The 19,170-nt window shown below is 42.1% G+C and overlaps 1 protein-coding gene across 1 annotated transcript in view; it reads left to right on the forward strand.

Annotated features, from left to right (window-relative positions):
- LOC141105653 (alpha-2-macroglobulin-like protein 1) overlaps nt 1–19,170 on the forward strand; it is a 245,551-nt gene that overhangs the window by 26,589 nt on the left and 199,792 nt on the right. Inside the window, exons 5-9 of the mRNA XM_073595630.1 lie at nt 10,068–10,088; nt 10,924–11,077; nt 11,763–11,847; nt 13,409–13,547; nt 14,299–14,413. Coding sequence (XP_073451731.1) covers nt 10,068–10,088; nt 10,924–11,077; nt 11,763–11,847; nt 13,409–13,547; nt 14,299–14,413 — 514 coding nt within the window. The remainder of the gene's footprint in view (nt 1–10,067; nt 10,089–10,923; nt 11,078–11,762; nt 11,848–13,408; nt 13,548–14,298; nt 14,414–19,170) is intronic.

The following is a 19,170-nucleotide window of genomic DNA, read 5'->3' on the forward strand; positions in this document are numbered from 1 at the left end:
TTGAAACGATCGGACTTTGGTGTGATCGTGTGTAGGCAAGTCCGTTTCATCTGAACTCCATCAGAACTCCTTCAGAACACCGTCGAAAAGTCCTTTGGAGTTCAGTCCGACGAGAAGTCCGCTCGTGGGTACACGGCATTAGAGTATCATAGAGTATTCTGTATTTGAGGGTGGATATCGGGTTGAGTTTTGTATTTCAGCATATTAATGTAAGGAGAGCTCTGCAAGGTTTCTGTACTATGGCCATTAAAACGATGAAGGAAGTTGTCATGATCCCTTAGCTGATTTTTATGTACTGTAAAATAAGTGTAAAATTCAAGAGTGCCAAATTTGAAATCATTGTGGTGGCATAGTATACTCCTTGCTATCAAAATAATTGACAACAGTTTTTTTTTTGTTTTTTTTTTTTATAAATTGTGGTTTTATTGAATATAGAACGTGGTAGAGTACAGAAACTTAAAAAAAAATGCAAAGAAAAACACATTTGGTACATTGAAATTTAAAAGAATCAATTGTAGATCAAGTAACATCAAACAGATCTAGTACAAAATGTATAATAAAATAAAAGTGTATACAAAGGGGTATAATCAGAGGGCTATAACCGAGAAATAGTTGGAAACTGAAGATAAGGGACTGAGATATTGGGTTGATATGTGGGTATTAGGTGGTATTTAGGGGTGTGATGCCGTACTCAGATTTGTCCCACTAATCCCAAACTCTATCAAATCTGTCCACTGCATCATCTACCTGGTCTGTCATGTGTTCCATTCTACGAATTTCGGCAATAGCCTGTAAAAATTGATCCTGAGATGGGGGGTGGTGGGGGACAACCAACAGATAGGGATAACTCACTTGGCGGCTAGCAAGATATAGGAGGCTAATTTGTTTGAAGCTTTCCCCAGGCCAGAGAAGGGGAGACCCAGAAGGAGATGTAACACATCCAGTGGAAGAGAATGCTCAAATATACGCTGAAGCAGAGACATCACCATGGACCAAAAGGGCACAAGTAGTTCACATTGCCAGAAGAAGTGGTAGTGAGTGCCTTTAGATTTACCACATCTCCAACAAAGAGGAGAGAGGGAGGGGTCATAACGATGCAGTATTTCTTGAGTCCTGTACCAGAAGAGTAGTATTTTAAGTGCTGTCTCTCTTTGCGTCACGCACCTGGATACTTTGGACGTTGAGGTCCAGATCTTATCCCATTGAGGGAGGGAGATTGGTTTTTGAGTGATATGGCCCATTTGCGCACGTAAGTGTGTAAGTCTTCAGAGAGTGGAGGGGACTCCTGCAGTAATTGATATATGGTAGATATTCGCCGCATTTGATGGGGGCCTTGGGAACAAAGGAGCTCAAAGGCCATTGGTTTAGGTAGAGTATAGGGCAGAGAGAGAGTTAATAGATAATAAAAAAAATGTGAAAAAAGAAAACTAAAGCGCTGATGTGGATTCTCTATAAAATAACAAAACACTAAAAAGAAATGTGTAAGCTGCAACCAACCAATTAGGGCTGTGACACCTGTTGCTATAAATCAATATAAAATATGTTGGTGCGCTTATCAAACTATCCCCATCTGTTGGAGTGGTGCTTATATAAAATCCTAAACCATAAACATACCCTGATATCATAATCAGTAAAGTGAATAAGTGCAAATAAATAATCAATCAATAAAGTGAATAAATGCAAAAAAATGCATCAAAAACATATACCCTGATATCACAATCAGTAAAGTGAATAGGTGCAAAGAAATATATCAATCAATAAAGTGAATAAATGCAAATAGAAGCATCAAAAAACATATAGGGGAACACATATCCCTAGATATATGTAGATGAAAAAAAAAAAAAAAGCAATAAATATTGTCTGTTTGTGTTAATCCAGCTGAGGTCTAAATGTCCAATCAGTTGCCTTTGATGAACTTGCTTATAGTTCAATTCTCACAGATCACAGTTGCATGATGAATTACATTTGCAAGGTGATGATTCACATATAGATAAAAGAAAAACCATCATTGCGCAGTGTTTTTAAATGCTACAAGACTGGGCAAACACTGTAATCCACTCACACATTTGCAGTAGCTGAATCGCTTTTGTTATAATGGTCAGACAGCTTCACCGTTCATACAGCTATCGCTGTGTTTGCCGAACACTATGCGAAGATGTCACTGACTCCTTCTCCCTGATTGTGATATCAGGGTATATGTTTTTTGATGCATATTTTTGCATTCATTCACTTTATTGATTGATTATTTATTTGCACTTATTCACTTTACTGATTATGATATCAGGGTATTTTTATGGTTTAGGATTTTATATATAAGCACCACTCCAACAGATGGGGATAGTTTGATAAGCGCACCAACATATTTTATATTGATTGATAGATAATGACCCACTTGGAGATATGAGTAGAACAAATTGTTGGGTATCTGGTGCTTAGACTGGAGGTCCGCAAAGGTCCAGAGCGTTCGGATAATTGGATGAGCAAATTGGCGGAGCTGATACGGACCTGCCTGTACCCAGGGAAGCATTCGAGTGTGGGATAGGCTATCTGGGATTAAAGGGTTGTAAAGTACATTGGAGAGTGGGGGGGGGGGGTGGGGGCATGGCGAAGAGAAAGAGAACCTTGTAGCACATGTACGCCATATCTTTAATGAGAACAGCATAGGACCCAGGCATAAACTTTGAAGTTTGGGATCTTGGTGCAGTGGGGGAGATCAGACTAGGGAACAGGGATGAGTAGGGAACAGAGAACCCATCTCAATCACTGACCACCTATTTGGTGGCGAGAGGCTAGACCAGGATACCACTGCGCGAAGATGTGAGACCAGGTAGTATTTGTGAATGTCTGGGGCCCCCAGACCCCCTCAGTTTCTGGGAGATAAGATCACTGAGCTGGCTACTCTGTGTGCCTTATTTCCCCATATGAATCTGAGGAACCATTGTTTGATCAGTTTAAATTGAGACAATGGTATGGGGACTGGCAGGGTCTCGAAAAAGTATAGTAGTTTAGGCATGACCGACATTTTCAACACATTGATTATTGGAAAACGATATTAAAAGTAAATTCTAGCGAGTTAACATGGCATTGATGTCCTTAAACAGTGGTGTGTAGTTGGTTAAGTACAGGGAGGAGTAGGTAGGGGTAATTTGTACGCCTAGATATTTGAGAAACGAAGTACACCAGTGGTATGGTTATGAGCTTTTTTGGGGATGTTAGATCTTCCGGGGGGATATGTAGAGCCAAGGCTTCTGTTTAGAGGTGTTGATTTTGTAAACAGATAGGGAGCTAAACCGGGAAAGGAGAGCGTGTACGGATGGAAGGGAAATGTGAGGGTGGGTGAGGGTCAGCAGAATATCATCCGTGAATAGGGATAATTTATATTCTCTATGGCGCATTTGAACCCCTCAGGTATCAGGATGGGACCATATCGTTTCCGCCAAGGGTTCCAGACATAGAATGAATAGGAGTGGGGATAGAGGGCAGCCCTGTCTTGTACCGTTTGACATAGGGAAGGTCTGGGAGGTAAATGAGGCCATTTGGACCTGAGATGAGGGGTTGGAATAGAGAGCCGATAAAGCAGATACAAATGGACCGTAAAACACAAATTTGGAAAGGGTAGCAAACATGTAGGGCCAGCTTAGGATCAATGCTGGTCTGCGTACTCTGTTCAGCATATCGATGATATCGATGGTGCACCTAGTGCTTTCCCCAGCGTCTCTAGTGGGGACAAAGCCTACTTGGTCTCTATCAATCAATTTGGTTAGGAATTGGGATAGGCGATTGGCCAGAATTGTAGTGAAGAGTTTGTAATCCGAAGCCCTGTAGAAGGGAGTTGTATAAAGATAATAGTTGGGGTGACAAGATCGGTGAAAATGTCCTGTAGTAGGAATAGGGGAGACCGTCTGGCCCGGCAATTTGTGTAGAGGTAGGTGATTAATAGTATTAGCTAATTCTTCTCCAGTAATGGGGGCGTTTAAGATATGTAAGTCAGGTTTGGTCAGTTTTGGTAGTTTTAAGCCTGACAGAAAAGTCTTAAAAGTCTCCTGATCAAATGGGGGACAAAGTTCTGGGGTTAAGCAATTGTAAAGTTTAGCGTAAAACTCACCAAAGAGTCATGGTTTGTGGGCAGTGGGTGGGGGTCCCATCGGATTGTTTAAGGTGATCCGGAAAGGAATGGAGTTGCCTAGGGTTGAGCCTGGAGACTAACATTCTATGTGGTTTGTTGGAGAACTCGTAGAACTTTTGCTTAGCCAATAGGAAGGATTTGTCTATAGCTGACATCTCCAGGCATTTTAGCCTGTTTCGTAGCGAATTTACTGTCCGTAGTTGAGCCACCATGGGAGAGTGAACTAGGGAGCGCTCAGCTGTTTGCAGTTCGGCCAGTAAGGATGATTTTAGGAGAGCGGCATCCTTCTTTCTACGGGAGCTTACTAAAAATCATTGCCCACTGAAATACGCCTTGTGAGCTTCCCATAGAGTGGATGGACTGGAGACAGTGCCTACATTGAGCTGGAAGTATTGTGTCAGAGCGAGGGAAAGTACATCTTTAGTTTTAGGGCCATTTAGCAGTGATTCATTAAGCCTTTCAGTGATATTTCTTAGGGTACACAGTGGCGAGGGAAAGGTCTAGGGTCAGGGGGGCATGGTCCGACCAGGTGATGGGGCCTAAATCAGCTGACTCTGTGTTGGGTAGGAGGGGGGGCCATCACGAAAAAGTGGTCAAGTCTAGAGAACATTGTGAGGAGGAGAATAGAATGAAAATTGTTTGCTAGTTGGGTGTTTAATCCACCAGGTGTCAAACAGGTGGTGGGATCTCTTATCTCATGTAGGGGAGAAAATGGCATTGAAGTCTCCACCGATCACCGTAAAGGGCCGTGAGACGCATTGGAGCTGTTCAAATGCCTCGGTTAAGAATTTGATCTGACCTGAGTTAGGTGCATATACATTTATAATTGTAATGGGACAAGACATATAAACACAATGCATTATTATGTAGCGACCGTGTGGGTCTAGATGCATGGACTGGATCTGGAGAGGGCAAGAGCATCTAATCAGTATTGCAACGCCAGCCTTACCCGATGAGTCAGACGCCATGTGAGAGATCGGAAAATATTTGGATGCAAATTTAAAGGAACCTCCAGTGCGGAAGTGGGTTTCCTGAATCAGGATCACATCCGCACCACTCCTTCAAAGCCAGCCATCATTTTTTGATGGAGTTCAGGCCTTTCACATTGTATGACAACAGCTTCAGAGCCATACCAAGGTAGTAGAATTTAGCCAGTGTAGATATAGTGGAACAGGTACCTTCCCAACAGTGGGATTATAGGTTAATAGCCTTATATTAATGAACATACCTACTGAACTGTGGAAAACATTAGAAAAATGGCAAAGGTAAAAAAAAGAAAGAAAAAAGTGAACATAAAAACAAAAAAAAAAAGTTAAAAAAAAAAAGTCCTGAGGATGTGCAGCTGCAAAATAACAAAAAGGCTGGGTTGGCCTAAAAAAAGTTGACCTAATAACATGTGTAGGTCTGAATAAAACAGTGACTTAGGAGTAGGGATGGGCTTTATGTTCAGGTTGACTCGAACATTGGCTGTTCGCCCGTTTGCCGAATAGCGAACAATTTGAGGTGTTTGCGGCAAATTCGAAAGCCGCGGAATGCCCTTTAAAATTATATGGGAGAAATCAAAAGTGCTAATTTTTAAGGTTAATATGCAAGTTATTGTCATAAAAAGTGTTTGGGGACCTGGGTCCTGCCCCAGGGGACATGTATCAATGCAAAAAAAGTTTTAAAAACTGACGTTTTTTTCGGAAGCAGTGATTGCAATAATGCTTAAAGTGAAACAATAAAAGTGTAATATTCCTTTAAATTTTGTACCTGAGGGGTGTCTATAGTATGCCTGTAAAGTGGCACGTTTCCCGTTTTTAGAACAGTCTGAAAGCAAAATGATATTTCTAAAGGAAAAAAAGTAATTTAAAACTACTCGCGGCTATAATGAATTGTCGGTCTGGCAATACACATAAAAGTTCATTGATAAAAACGGCATGGGATTCCGCCACAGGGAAACACCGAACCAAAATTTTAAAAAAAAATGCGTGGGGTCCCCCCAAATTCCATACCAGGCCCTTTAGGTCTGGTATGGATATTAAGGGGAACCCCACGCCAAAATTAAAAGAAAAAAATGGTGTGGGGGTCCTCCTCAAAATCCATACCAGACCCTGAAGGGTCTGGTATGGATTTTAAGGGGAACCCCGCGCCAAAATTTTAAAAAAATGGCGTGGGATCCTCCCAAAAATCCATATCAGACCCTTATCCGAGCACGCAACCTGTCAGTCTGCAGGAAAAGAGGGAGGGAACGAGAGAGTGCCCCCCCTCCTCAACCGTACCAGGCCACATGCCCTCAACATTGGGAGGGTGCTTTGGGGTAGCCCCCCAAAGCACCTTGTACCCATGTTGATGGGGAGAAGGGCCTCATCTCCACAACCCTTGCCCAGTGGTTTTGGGGGTCTGCGGTGAGGGGCTTTAACAAGGGGACCCCAAGATCCCGCCCCCCCATTTGAAATAGTAACGGGTACATTGTACCAATACCATTTCACAAAAAAATTGTGAAAATGGTAGAAAAAAAAAAACAGAAGTCCTTTATTAAAAAATAAAATAAAACTGCCCCACGTAGTCCATTCACCTCCACCGACGGACCGAAAAAAAATAAAGAAGATCTGCCTCCATGAGAGGCACACGCCATATGACGTGTCCTCGCAGGTGACAGCTGTTTTAAAACTGTGGGCGGGACCACACGGTGTCGTCGCCGGGTGGCCCTGCCCCCCTCTGATGCTACAGGGGAAGCCATAGGGATGTCCTTGTGCGTCAGAGAGAGGCGGACCGGGTGTTCCCGCCCCCTCTGACACTACGGGGAAGCCATAGGAATGTCCTTGTGTGTCAGAGGGGGTGGGGTCACCTGGCGACGACACCGTGTGGCCCTGCCCACAGTTTTAAAAGAGCTGTCACCTGCGAGGACACGTCATATGGCGTGTGCCTCCCATGGAGGCAGATCTTCTTTCTTTTTTTTTTTTTGGTCCGTCGGCGGAGGTGAATGGACTACATGGGACAGTTTTTTTTTTTTTTAATAAAAGACTTCTCCCACGGTGTGTGTTGTGTTTTTTTTACCATTTTCACACTTTTTTCGTGAAATGGTACGGGTACAATGTACCCGTTACCATTTCAAACAGGGGGGCCCAGGTACTGGGGATCCCCTTGTTAAAGGGTGCTTCCAGATTCCGATTAGCCTCCCGCCCGCAGACCCCCACAACCACCGGGCAAGGGTTGTGGGGATGAGGCCTTTCTCCCCATCAACACAGGGACAAGGTGCTTTGGGGGGCTACCCCAAAGCCCCCTCCCAATGTTAAGAGCATGTGGCCTGGTACGGTTCAGGAGGGGGGGGCTCTCTCATCCCTCCTCTTTTCCTGCGGCCTGCCAGGTTGCATGCTCAGATAAGGGTCTGGTATGGATTTTTGGGGGGACCCCACGCCATTTTTTTTTAAAATTTTGGTGCGGGGTTCTCCTTAAAATCTATACCAGACATGAAGGGTCTGGTATGGATTTTGAGGGGGACCCCCACGCCATTTGTTTAAAAAATTTTGGCACGGGGTTCCCCTTAATATCCATACCAGACCTGAAGGGCCTGGTATGGAATTTGGGGGACCCCAGGCATTTTTTTTATTTTGGTTCGGGGTTCCCCTGTAGGGGAATCCCATGCCATTTTTATCAATGAACTTTTATGTGTATTGCCGGACTGACAATTCATTATAGCCGCGAGTAGTTTTAAATGACTTTTTTCCTTTAGAAATGTCATTTCGCTGTCAGACTGTTCTAAACACGGGAAACATGCACTACTTTACAGGCACACTATAGACACCCCCCAGGTACGAAATTTAAAGGAATATTACACAAACGGCCGTTTTTAAAACTTTTTTTTGCATTTATATATGTCCCCTGGGGCAGGACCCAGGTCCCCAAACACTTTTTAAGACAATACCATGCATATAAGACTTTAAAATTAGCACTTTTTCATGTTCATGTCCCATAGACTTTAATGGTGTTCGAGTGTTCGAACAAATTTTTTGCCTGTTAGCATGTTCTGGTGCGAACTGAACGGGGGGTTGTTCGGCCCATCCCTACTTAGGAGTCCTCAGCCACAGCCAGAGGACAAATGAGGGAGCAAGGCAGACTCCAATTGAGAGAACCGTGCTGCTCCATTAGTGGTGTTAACAGACAAAAGGCTCCATAGACAGCCTTATATAGAGAATCAAATATTCTTACAGAAGGAAATAGAAAACAACAATTCAAAACAACCCGATGGCAAAAGAGGGCAAAAAAAAATAAACAGAGCAGTTAATCTTCCATCGTTAGCAACAAGGTGAATCGGAACAAATCAAATCTGTGAGAAGGGGTTGCGGGGGTCCGTGATCCCAAGGAAAGAAAAACCTCCTGAATGACGACTCACGGGGGGGGTTCAGGTAGGATGCCTAGGCTGTTGAGGAGTGAAGTAAGCCTTCGATCTTTTCCTCGCACTGGGGCCCAGATCGATGATGGGGCTGTAGGAAGTCGGGGTGTAGTAGGCATTGGTTGCCCTTCATCCACCGGTAATGGTGGTAGGCCCAGGTTTTTGAGGAAAGAATCTCCTTCTTACAGATCCCGGAGGGTATGTTGGGCGCCATCTTTTGTTGCACTAAGGCGGAACAGAAAGCCCCAGAAGTAAGGAATCTTGTGTAGTTGAAGGTGAGAGGTGATGGGACGTAGTGAGCGCCTTTTAGCCAGGGTGATTGGAGAGAGGTAAATATTTGAATTATGCCCCCTTTATAATCAATATAGGATCGGTTGCGGGTAGCCAGGGTCAGCGCCTCTTTACTCTCATAATAGTGGAACCATACCATTATGCCAGAGACCTGTGGGCCCGATCAAGGAGCCAGTCTATGTCCACTATGTCAGGAGCAAGGTGGTTAAACAGGCCTAATAAGTACGGTTGTATCATCCACATTTTCTGAGACCCCGCGAATCCTGAGGTTTTGGCGCCTTTCTCTTTTTTCCAGGTCTTCTTGCTGAAGTTGTAGCAGGGACACAGAGTTTTTAAGAGAGGCATTTTCCTCTTCCAGGGCCTGAACATACTATAGTGTCTCATCAAACTTGGTTTCCAAAGTTGTTGTGTGCTCACCAAGCTGGTCAATCTCCCCTCTGAGTTCCCTGGAAATCTTCCCCACGCTATTTCCCTTCTGAGCTGCTGTGCTAGAGCCTGTAGTTTGACATCGAGCAGTTCAGGGGTTAAAACGGACTGAGAGGGTGAAGGAAGATGTGGGGGAAGGGCTTGCTGGGAGTTATCATCCGCCATCAGGGTGCTAACGTACTCCTCCGGGTCTCCTTGTGTAATTGAGACTGGGAATTGAGGCCTAGTCAAGTAGCAGTCCATTGTGACTACAGGCCACAGTGCTTGCATGGTCCGTTAGTAAGGTTGTTGGTCCCCGATCTTTACCGTGGGATAATAGGAGGCTCTGGGGGTCTGAATGTCTTACCCCCATTGTGAATGTATGCCTATGGAGCTGTGCAGGGGTCACAGAGAGCAGAGCAGGTCCGGAGCTCACGGATCACACGTCCACCATCTTGAAGAGCTGCGCATGTGCCCCCTCTCACAACTGTTTTTTGGCTAAGTAGACAGTTTAATGCTACAGTCATACTAGTACGTTTTTTTCAAAACCATCTTTTTGAAGGTAAAGAACAGGTTACAGTTTCCTTAAGTTTAGTCTACCTTTGAATTATGTATATTACCATTTGCCACAAAGACCACGTGTCAGGCTAAAAACTGATGTCAACGATACAGTGCATTTACATTTAAGGAGATAAAAATAATTTTGGGTATGGTGGTGGATATTAGTAGATGGAATTACAGTAAAAGATTCGGGTGGATTTTGAGCATATTAACAAAAAGTCAGTTTGGTATTAATCTGATCAAGAAATGTTGCCAGGCATGTCTTTAGTAACTGTGTTTCCTTACTATTTACTGCTTTTTGTTTTTCAGATTCAATCTGTACAATTACAGGTAATACTGATTACATATTTTGCTGTGCATATTTAGAGTATGTGTTTAAATACCATATTTATTGGCCTATAACACGTGCCGGCGTATAACACGCACCCCATGTTTAGGAGGGAATTTTAAGGAAAAAAACTTTTTAAGGAAAAACAATGCCCATCAATGCAGCCTTATCAGTGTCCATCTGCATGCTTGTCCAGTGTCATTTGCAGCCTTGCCAGTGTCATTTGCAGCCTTATTAGTGTCCACCTGCAGCCTTGCAGCCTTGTCAGTGTCCATCTGCAGCCTTGTCAGTGACATTTGCAGCCTTATCAGTGTCCACCTGCAGCCTTGCAGCCTTGTCAGTGTCCATCTGTAGCCTTGCCCAGGCTGCAGTTAAACTGCAGTGACTTGTCAGTATCACTGCAGTTTGAAAATGGCGCCGCCGGCACTGAGATACACAGAGCCAGCTCTTTTAGGCTCTTCTTGTAGTCCCGCCCAGACTAGCGGCCGCCGATATAAATACATAGCCGAGTGTACTCGGCTAGGCTCGGCTAGCTCTGCTCACAGTCACACCTAGTCCCTGTGTTATGTCCATCATAGGGCAGGACTGGGCATGACTGAGAGCGGAGCTAGCCGAGCCTAGCCGAGTACACTCGGCTATGTATGTATATCGGCGGCTGGCTCTCTCCGCTCACAAACAGCTACAGGTTTTTTTTTAACTAAATGAGATAGGTAGTAGGTAAATTTCTGAGTTGTCGAGCTATCTAAAGATGGTCTTTTGAGATACTATAGCTCTTATTTAGAATAATTTGATACATGCAGTTGTGTTAATAACAGTATTCTATCATTTTGCTTTCAGGATCCAGGAAAGAATCGGATTGGCCAGTGGTTAAATGTGACAGTCAATCAGGGATTGGCTGAGTTTTCCCTTGCACTTACCTCTGAGCCTCCGCTGGGGGAATACACCATCCGGGTGAAGGACACAGTCCATCACTTTAATGTGGAGGAATATGGTGAAGAACTACTCTTTTTGGGGTTGATTTACTAAAATATAGAATACAAACTCTGGTACAGCTCTGCATAGAAACCAATCAGCTTACAGTTTTGTTTTTTTTTTTTGTCATAGCTTAAAGTAGAACTAAAAGCAAAACTTATTTTTTTATTTGGGATAGAGCAAGGGAGGATTATAACCCTGTCAGATTTTTCTTCGCCATCTATGTCCCATTGCAGAGATTTCCCTTCACTTCCTGTCCCATAACCAAACAGGAAGTGAGAGGAAATCCCTCCAAATTAAGGTAATTACTTGGGGACCCCCAGGTCATCAGGACTAGTGTCCCCATTGGAAGATTTCCCCTCTATTACTTTTCTAGGGACAACCCAAAATTGGGGATTTTCTTTTCCTTTCGTTTTCAATTATAAATGGTAAACAGGACAAATAGACACGGGCACAGACAGCAATAAAAACTGGTAAGCATTCTAATCCCTCTCCAATCTATCCAAAACTAAAAAATAAAAAGTTTTGCCTTTAGTTATACATTAATTGTACAAGCAAAAGCTTAGAAACTGATTGTCTGCCATGCACAACTGCACCAGATCTTGCTCTATCCAATTTTAGCAAATAAACCCCTATGTTTACTGTATATTTCTATATGTATTCCTAGGTCTGTATTGAAATTATTTGTTTTTTTGTCACCACAGTCCTCCCAAAATATGAAGTAACGCTCCAGTTTCCCAAGGTTGTTCTCTTCAACAGTGAAACTGTACCAGTTAAACTATGTGGCAGGTGAAGCATACAAAATGTTAGCTGGATTATGACATGATTCATATAATTTTACTGTAAACTGATCTTAAGCTTAGTGAAATTAAAATTTTGTGCAATGAAACTTGCCCAGCGCACATGGAATGGGGAGTGTTATTTGTATGAAATAGACATGTGCAATTTGTTTAGTTTGACAAATTTGTTAATTCGGAAATATCAGAATTTTCAAATTTCCGAACTTCCGAAATTTTCTAATTTTTGCACATTCGGAAATTCGGAATTTCGAACTTTTAGTAATTCGGAATTTCGAACTTTTAGTAATTCGGAAAATTTGAAAATTCGGAAATTCGAATATCCAAAATTAAGAATGAAAATTCAAAAGAACGAAAATATGTAAACTCAAAAATTCGAAAATCTGAAATAATAACTAACTAATAATAACTTAAATATTACTAACTGTTAAATTACAGGTATTGGAATTTCATTTCAAATTTGGCTGTTAGTGAACGTAACAAATTCAAATTTATCCAAAGTTACGAATTATCCGAAATAAAAAATGCCTTATCTAAACGAATTGAACGTAATGAATTAATAATAATAAATAACAACAATAATATTAATAAAAACTTTATAATAATAACATTATTATTTATTATTAATTAGTTCCCTTCCATTTGTTTAGATGCGGCATTCGTTATTTCAGATAATTCGTAACTTCAGATAAATTTGTATTTGTTACGTTCACTAACAGACAAATTTGAAAGGAAATTCCAATTCCTATAATTTAATAGCCAGCTATTTTTAGTTAGTTAGTTATTCTTTCAAATTTTTGGATTTTCTTTCTTATTTTCGGATTTTCTAATTTTCTAATTTCCGAATTTACAAATTTACAATTTTTTAGAATTTAAGAGTTTTCAAATTTACGAATTGCAATCATAACAAATGACACAAAAAAACAAAAAAAAACACGAATGAAACAAAAACGAAAACGAACACATTTTTCGGCAGTGCACATGTCTACCTATTATTATTATTATTATTATTATTATTTTACAGGATTTATTTAGCCTCAACAGTTTGTGCAGCACTTTAAAATGTAAAGGGAGAAATTACAGTTACAATACAGTAAAAAAAACAAGAGCGTTACCAAGGCCATACTCATGAGAGCTTACAGATGGACTGAAAATCATCCGAAAACAGTTGGTTCAGAAGTTACCGGCTGACTTTTAGCCTGGCTCATTCCAACGATCGGCTTCTGACGAACGAGCATCCTGGAAAACCAGCAGATGTTCAGCATCCGATCACTGGCTGCGATTGCCAACCGGTGTCTGTTCTGGGGGGGGGGGGGGGGCGGCAGTCCCACTGTCAGAACACAATAGCACAGCGGGGATATTGCTGTACTAACATTGCATAGTTAGTACAGCAACCTCCTTTTTTCGTTCAGCCCACTGGGATGACAGAAAAAAACTACCTGTATGTACCAGGCTTTACTCTCCCCTTTTTAAATGAATACAATATACTATTTTACCTGTCCTTGACTAATGGTAAACAACAGATACTTAAAGTCTATGGAATGTTTCTTCAGGTACACCTATGGAAAGCCAGTATTGGGAGATTACAGGATTGAGATATGCCGTAGAAGAAGAATCAGATATCATCCGCTTGTGTTGCACAGCATTCAATTCACTGAGCCCCTTAATATCTGTGTAAACTACACTGGAAAGGTAAATTATTAGAAGAGACAATAATGAGCTTATCAATTTATATATTTTCTACTTTTTCTTTTTTTGCATTTAAATCCCTTTGGATGCAAAAGGAGTACTCATAATTCTTTGATTTTGTTGGCTTCTTACATGAAACAAATATCTTAGCAATGCTGAATATGGTTGTATTACTATAAGTGACGACCTGCTCATTAGGGGCGCCGCCCCCGTAATCCATGCCCCCAGCCCCTAATCTCCATGCAGGGCGTCGGACACATGGATTTCAATGGATTTTTTGTTTTGTTTTTGTTTTTAGAAGCACGTGATTACAATTGGCTTCAAAAAGGGTGGGATCGGTGTGCAGAGCCCAGCTACTTGTGTGACATTAGCGAATTAATATTAGCTAATGCCTTCCTGCTTCTCCTCCCGGCCAATCAGGAAGTGGGTCCTGAGAACCGATTGCCCAGGAGTCTTAGGACTCCCAGCCAATCAGGTCTCAGGACCCACTTCCCGTTCGGCCGGGAGGAGAAGCAACGGCCCTGGCTTTGCTCTTCCCTCCGCAACCTCCTCCCCACGCCTCTCCGCCTAAGGTTAAGGCCATGGATCGCCGCCTTCCTGATCGATTGAGTGTCGGAGGGGGGGAAAGGGGTAGTGTGAGTGGAGGGGCAGGTTTTTTTGCTGCCCTCCCCAAAAAAAAAAATGTGGGTGCCATTAATTACTATTAAAACTGTACCATTAGCAGTCTACATGACTCACTGCATCTTCTTTTCAGCTGGATCATTCGGGATGTACCACAGACCAGATAAAGTCTGAAGATTTCAGTTTAACAAGAAGTGACTTGAGCCTGAGCTTGGAGGGATCCGCCTACATCACAGAACAGGGTACAGGTAAGTCTGGGTAAGGTAGGCCTGCATAGCTCCCAACTGTCCCTGATTTCGAGGGACTGTCCCCGATTTCGAACAATTTCCCTCTTTCCTCCTCATTTGTCCCTCATTTTTGTCTGATCTATATAGTTCTATATAAAATGCACTTTTTATCTTTCAAAGAGTGTTTCCCAGTGCTAAACCTTCCATCCAAAATCTAAATTGCTGCATGTGTAAACTTCAAAAGCCAATATAAAGGAATGGTAGTGGTAAAAAAAAAAAAAAAGCCCTTGTGGGTTTAACTAATCTTTTTTTTTTTAAGTTAATTCTCCTTTAAGAGGGCATGGCAGGGGGGGCGTGTCTTATGCCTACATGCTTTTCCCTCATTCCCATCTCAAAAAGTTGGGAGGTATGGGCCTGGTATACACTAGTAGAATTTAATCTGACATTTTATGTTGTAAGAAAGTTCATTTGTTTTTCGAATCACTAGTGGGACCAAATTGACGTTTGTTTTCAGCCACAGTGACAAGAAATTTCAAATGAGCAGGGTGGAATTTTTTTTTTTACAAATTTCTAACAGTGTATGTGGGTTTTGTTCAGTAAAGTCCATTCATTCCAAAATTGAACGTTAAAAGCAAACAAGACCTTGAACTATTTTTGAATGACATTCAAATGTACTGAGAGTGAGAATTTTCATAGCAGTCATGACCCCCAGTATCAATCTGGTCAGTCGGCTGAATAATTTAACCACTTGAAGACCAGGCCTTTTTCTGACATTTGTTGCTTACAAGTTAAAATCAGCATTTTTGTTGTTAGAAAATTACTTAGAACCCACAAACTTTAAATATATACATATATATATATATATATATATATATATATATATATATATATATATATATATATATATATATATATATGTTTTTAGCAGAGACCCTAGAGAATAAAATGGCATTTGTTGCATTATTTTATATAACACTGTATTTGCCCAGTGGTCTTGCAAACGCAGTTTTTAAAGAAAAAATACACTTTAATTAAAGAGGAAGTAAACCCTTTACTTTTTCTTTTTTAAATATTATCATCCAGCAATGTATTTAGAAGTCTTGCATATAAAAAGATTACTAAAACGAGGTTAGTAAATACTTTTTTTGCTTTTATAAATTTCCTCCTCTTCCGGGAATTGGCTGCGCCATCTTTACTATTGATTGCTGGCTCTTGTGTGGACATCATTTCCGCCCTTCCTTTCCTTCCCTGTGTAAATCTTGCGCATGCGCAATCGCGGTCGCGTGTAAACCAAGCCTCTTTCCAGGAAGGTGAGGAGGAGTGCACAGTATCGCGAGGCTTCCTTTCTTGTGTCGTTCTCAGTGAAAGGAAATAAGCTGACATGCTGTGGATAGTGAAACAGCATGGCTGCGATTAAAGAAGCTATGGACTGGGCATGCGCCGGTGACATCATTACAGATTGCAGGACGGATTGTGAGGAAACTGTTAGAGTAAGTGAAATTTCACAGGCAGCGATCAGCTGCCTGTTCTATGCAGTTTATAATGAGCTGAAGTGAAAGTGGAGAGTTTACAAACACTTTAATAAAAAAAAAAAACAATACAGTAAAGTTAACCCAATTTTTTTTTTGTATAATGTGAAAGATGATGTTATGCCGAGCAAATAGATACCTAACATGTCACGCTTTAAGATTGCGCACGCTCGTGGAATGGTGACAATCCACAGTACTTAAAAATCTCCATAGGCGGCGCTTTACAATTTTTTAACAGGTTACCAGTTTAGAATTACAGAGGAGATCTATATTGCTCTCACTCTAACAATCATGGCAATACCTCACAAGTGTGGTTTGAACACTGTTTATATTTGCGGTTGCGACTTACATATGTGTTCACTTCTTTTTTTTCTTATTTATTTTACTTTTTATTTTTTATTTTTACACTGTCCTTTTCATTTTTTTTTTGATCATTTTAATTGCTGTCACAAAGAATGTAAACATCCCTTGTAACAGTAATAGGAACTGACAGGTACTCTTTATGGAGGGATCTGGGGTCTATAAGACTATAAACCTCTAAAGTCTATAAACCTCTCCTCTACACTTGAAAGCATTCAAAACACCAAGATCGGCGTTTTTGAATACTTTCACATTTTTAAAACTGGTGTCTTTAAGACTCCAGTTTAACCGTAAGTGACGTTGTGACACCGCTTCCAGGTTACTACAGGATCGCTCAGGTCTTCTGGTGGGACAGGAGAGCCAGGGCGGTGTGGTGGAAGGCAGCGGGAGGGGGAGGGATATCCCCTCGCATTACTTGTAAAACCAGCCAGCAGTTGTTATTACAAGAAAGCCGACCGTTGGTTTTAAAAAATGGTACAGCTGCAGACATGATTCCGGTACAACCACTTGAAGCAAAATAATGTATAGGTATGTGATTTTGCGGCAAGTGGTTAAAAGTGATCCTAGCGGCTATTTAGCCACTGTATCACTTTTACATGGAGCTCATTCTGAATCAAGTACGAGACGGAGGCGCTCGTTCTGGTAAAACTAGCGTTTGTAATGGAGATAGCACATTTGTCACGGTGCAAATGTTTAAATCCTTTAATGCAGCGCATTCTCTTCTTCTTTATAATGCATGAAGAATGAAGTTGGTTTGCTGCTGATGTTCACACAGAGTTCTGACAAACTGATTTCTTTCTTATTTTTCGTGATCTCCTGAATTAGTTTTTTATTTTTTTTGTCAGATCTCCAGAATAATTTTTTGTTTTAGTTTTTATAGTGATTTTTTTTTTTTTGGTGTTTTTTTTTAATCAAGATCTCCTGTTTTTTTAATTTATTTTTTTTAGTGATCTCACTAATCTTTTTTTTGGTTTTGTGTGTCAAGTTACCACAACACCATTATTATCCTGTATTTTTTAACCTCAAGGAGGTTGGTTTGTGTTGGTGTCCCTTGTTAATTTGACATTGTATTTTGGAAATGTACCTGCCTACTCACAAACAAGCTGTCCTTTTTGAAGTAAAACACATAGGCAAGTATTTCCAAAAATCAAATAGCCATTTATTCTGGGTCATAACAAAATAAAGAGGAAGGCAACGCTGGGGAAACTGCTGAAATTGGCGAAGCCTTTGGACCCCGGGGCACACATCAACTATTTGCCAGCCAAAATTGGTGGCCTACTTCCAGTTCTGGCGCCGCATGGAGTAGCTGCTCCTCTCTGCAGCTCCCGCATTACGGACCGAATCTGCCTGTAAAATCTACCTAGCGCCTCCTCATCCACCCTCAGCTACCTCCGGGTGACATCCGACAGCCTATGGACTGGTTTGTGGGTAGAGAAAACCGGCTCCCACACGCAAATGGCCCAGACGGTGCCGCCGACCCAGCCGCAAATTGAGGCCCTGGTCTCGGCCTACACGGAGCCATACACAGGCTCACAGATAGCGGAGATGGAGGTAAGCGGCTGCACTGCCACTCATACCTCCCTACATGCCTCCTCTGCTCAGCCACAACCTCCCCATGTCTCCTTTCCACAAGCCTCCCTCACACAGGCCTTCTCCCCACAATCCTCCACTCCACAGCATAATGGGGATCACAGCACAGAGCGCATAGCGCAGGCTGTGGCAGCCCTCCTGTCCCATATGATCTCTGTCTCAGTGGAAAAGCCAGTAAACGCGGGGATAAAGCAAATAAGGGCCCGGCTAGGAGAACACACCACTAGGCTGAACGAGCTGAAACACCACCTATCCAGCATTGAAGAGGAGATATACCAGGCCCAGGCCACAGAACAAGCACAGGACAAGACAAATCAGTATATTATCCAAAAACTCGACGATTTGGAAAACAGATCCAGAAGGAGCAACCTGCGATTCGTGGGTATACCTGAATCCCTACAAGCACCTGCTCTATCTGAATTTTGCTCACAACGCATCCCGGAAGCGCTAGGCCTTCCAGGCTCTTGCACAGTGGAACGTGCCCAATGTATGCGGTCCTATAACACAGAACGCAAGAACCCTCGGCCTATAATCACTAAATACCTAAACTACTCTGACAAGGCCCTTATCCTCCAAAAGTACAGACAAACCCGCTCACTCCAAATTGATGGCATAAGGGTTCTGATATTTGCCGACTACTCAATCAGGGTCTCTAAGAAATGAAGCCTTCCAGCAGGTTTGCACAGAACTCTTTAAACAACAAATCAAATTCACACTGGCCTTCCCGGCCACCCTCCTTCTTAAGACACTAAGCGGCGATCAGCTATCCTTTCAAGACCCCTCTGAAGCGGAAGCCTATTTGCGGTCTCTACATCCAAACCCTCACCCGCACACCCCATCCTAAGCTGCTCCTATCAATCGCTCCCTGGACCAAAGGAGCCCACGCAAAGACTCCCCCAAACGTTTCAGATCATCGGTCCCAGATCAGCATCGCTTCCCCCCTCGATGAAAAAGGACTTGCAGTCTATGTTCTTGGATAACCATTCCTTTAAGGTAGCTCATACTGCACCACTCCAGGACTTGTCTCTGTCTGTGCTCATGCACTCACATGATTATCGTTATCTCATTACTTCTTTTATTATTTTTTATTTTTTTCTTCCTCCTCTCACCTCACCACCTATACCTGCTAAACATCACTATTTACTTCGGTATGTACTCCAATATGCCCTATGTTACTATGCTACATTGTTAAGTTATCAAATATCTTCTTTTACAAATGTCTTCTAATATGTTCTACAATCCTTACTGGCCTCACTGTGTACAGCTTAACTCATCCTCCCCTATACACGGCCCAAAGGA

The sequence above is a fragment of the Aquarana catesbeiana genome, linkage group LG08, assembly GCF_042186555.1.
Source record: "Aquarana catesbeiana isolate 2022-GZ linkage group LG08, ASM4218655v1, whole genome shotgun sequence".
NCBI lineage: Eukaryota > Metazoa > Chordata > Amphibia > Anura > Ranidae > Aquarana > Aquarana catesbeiana.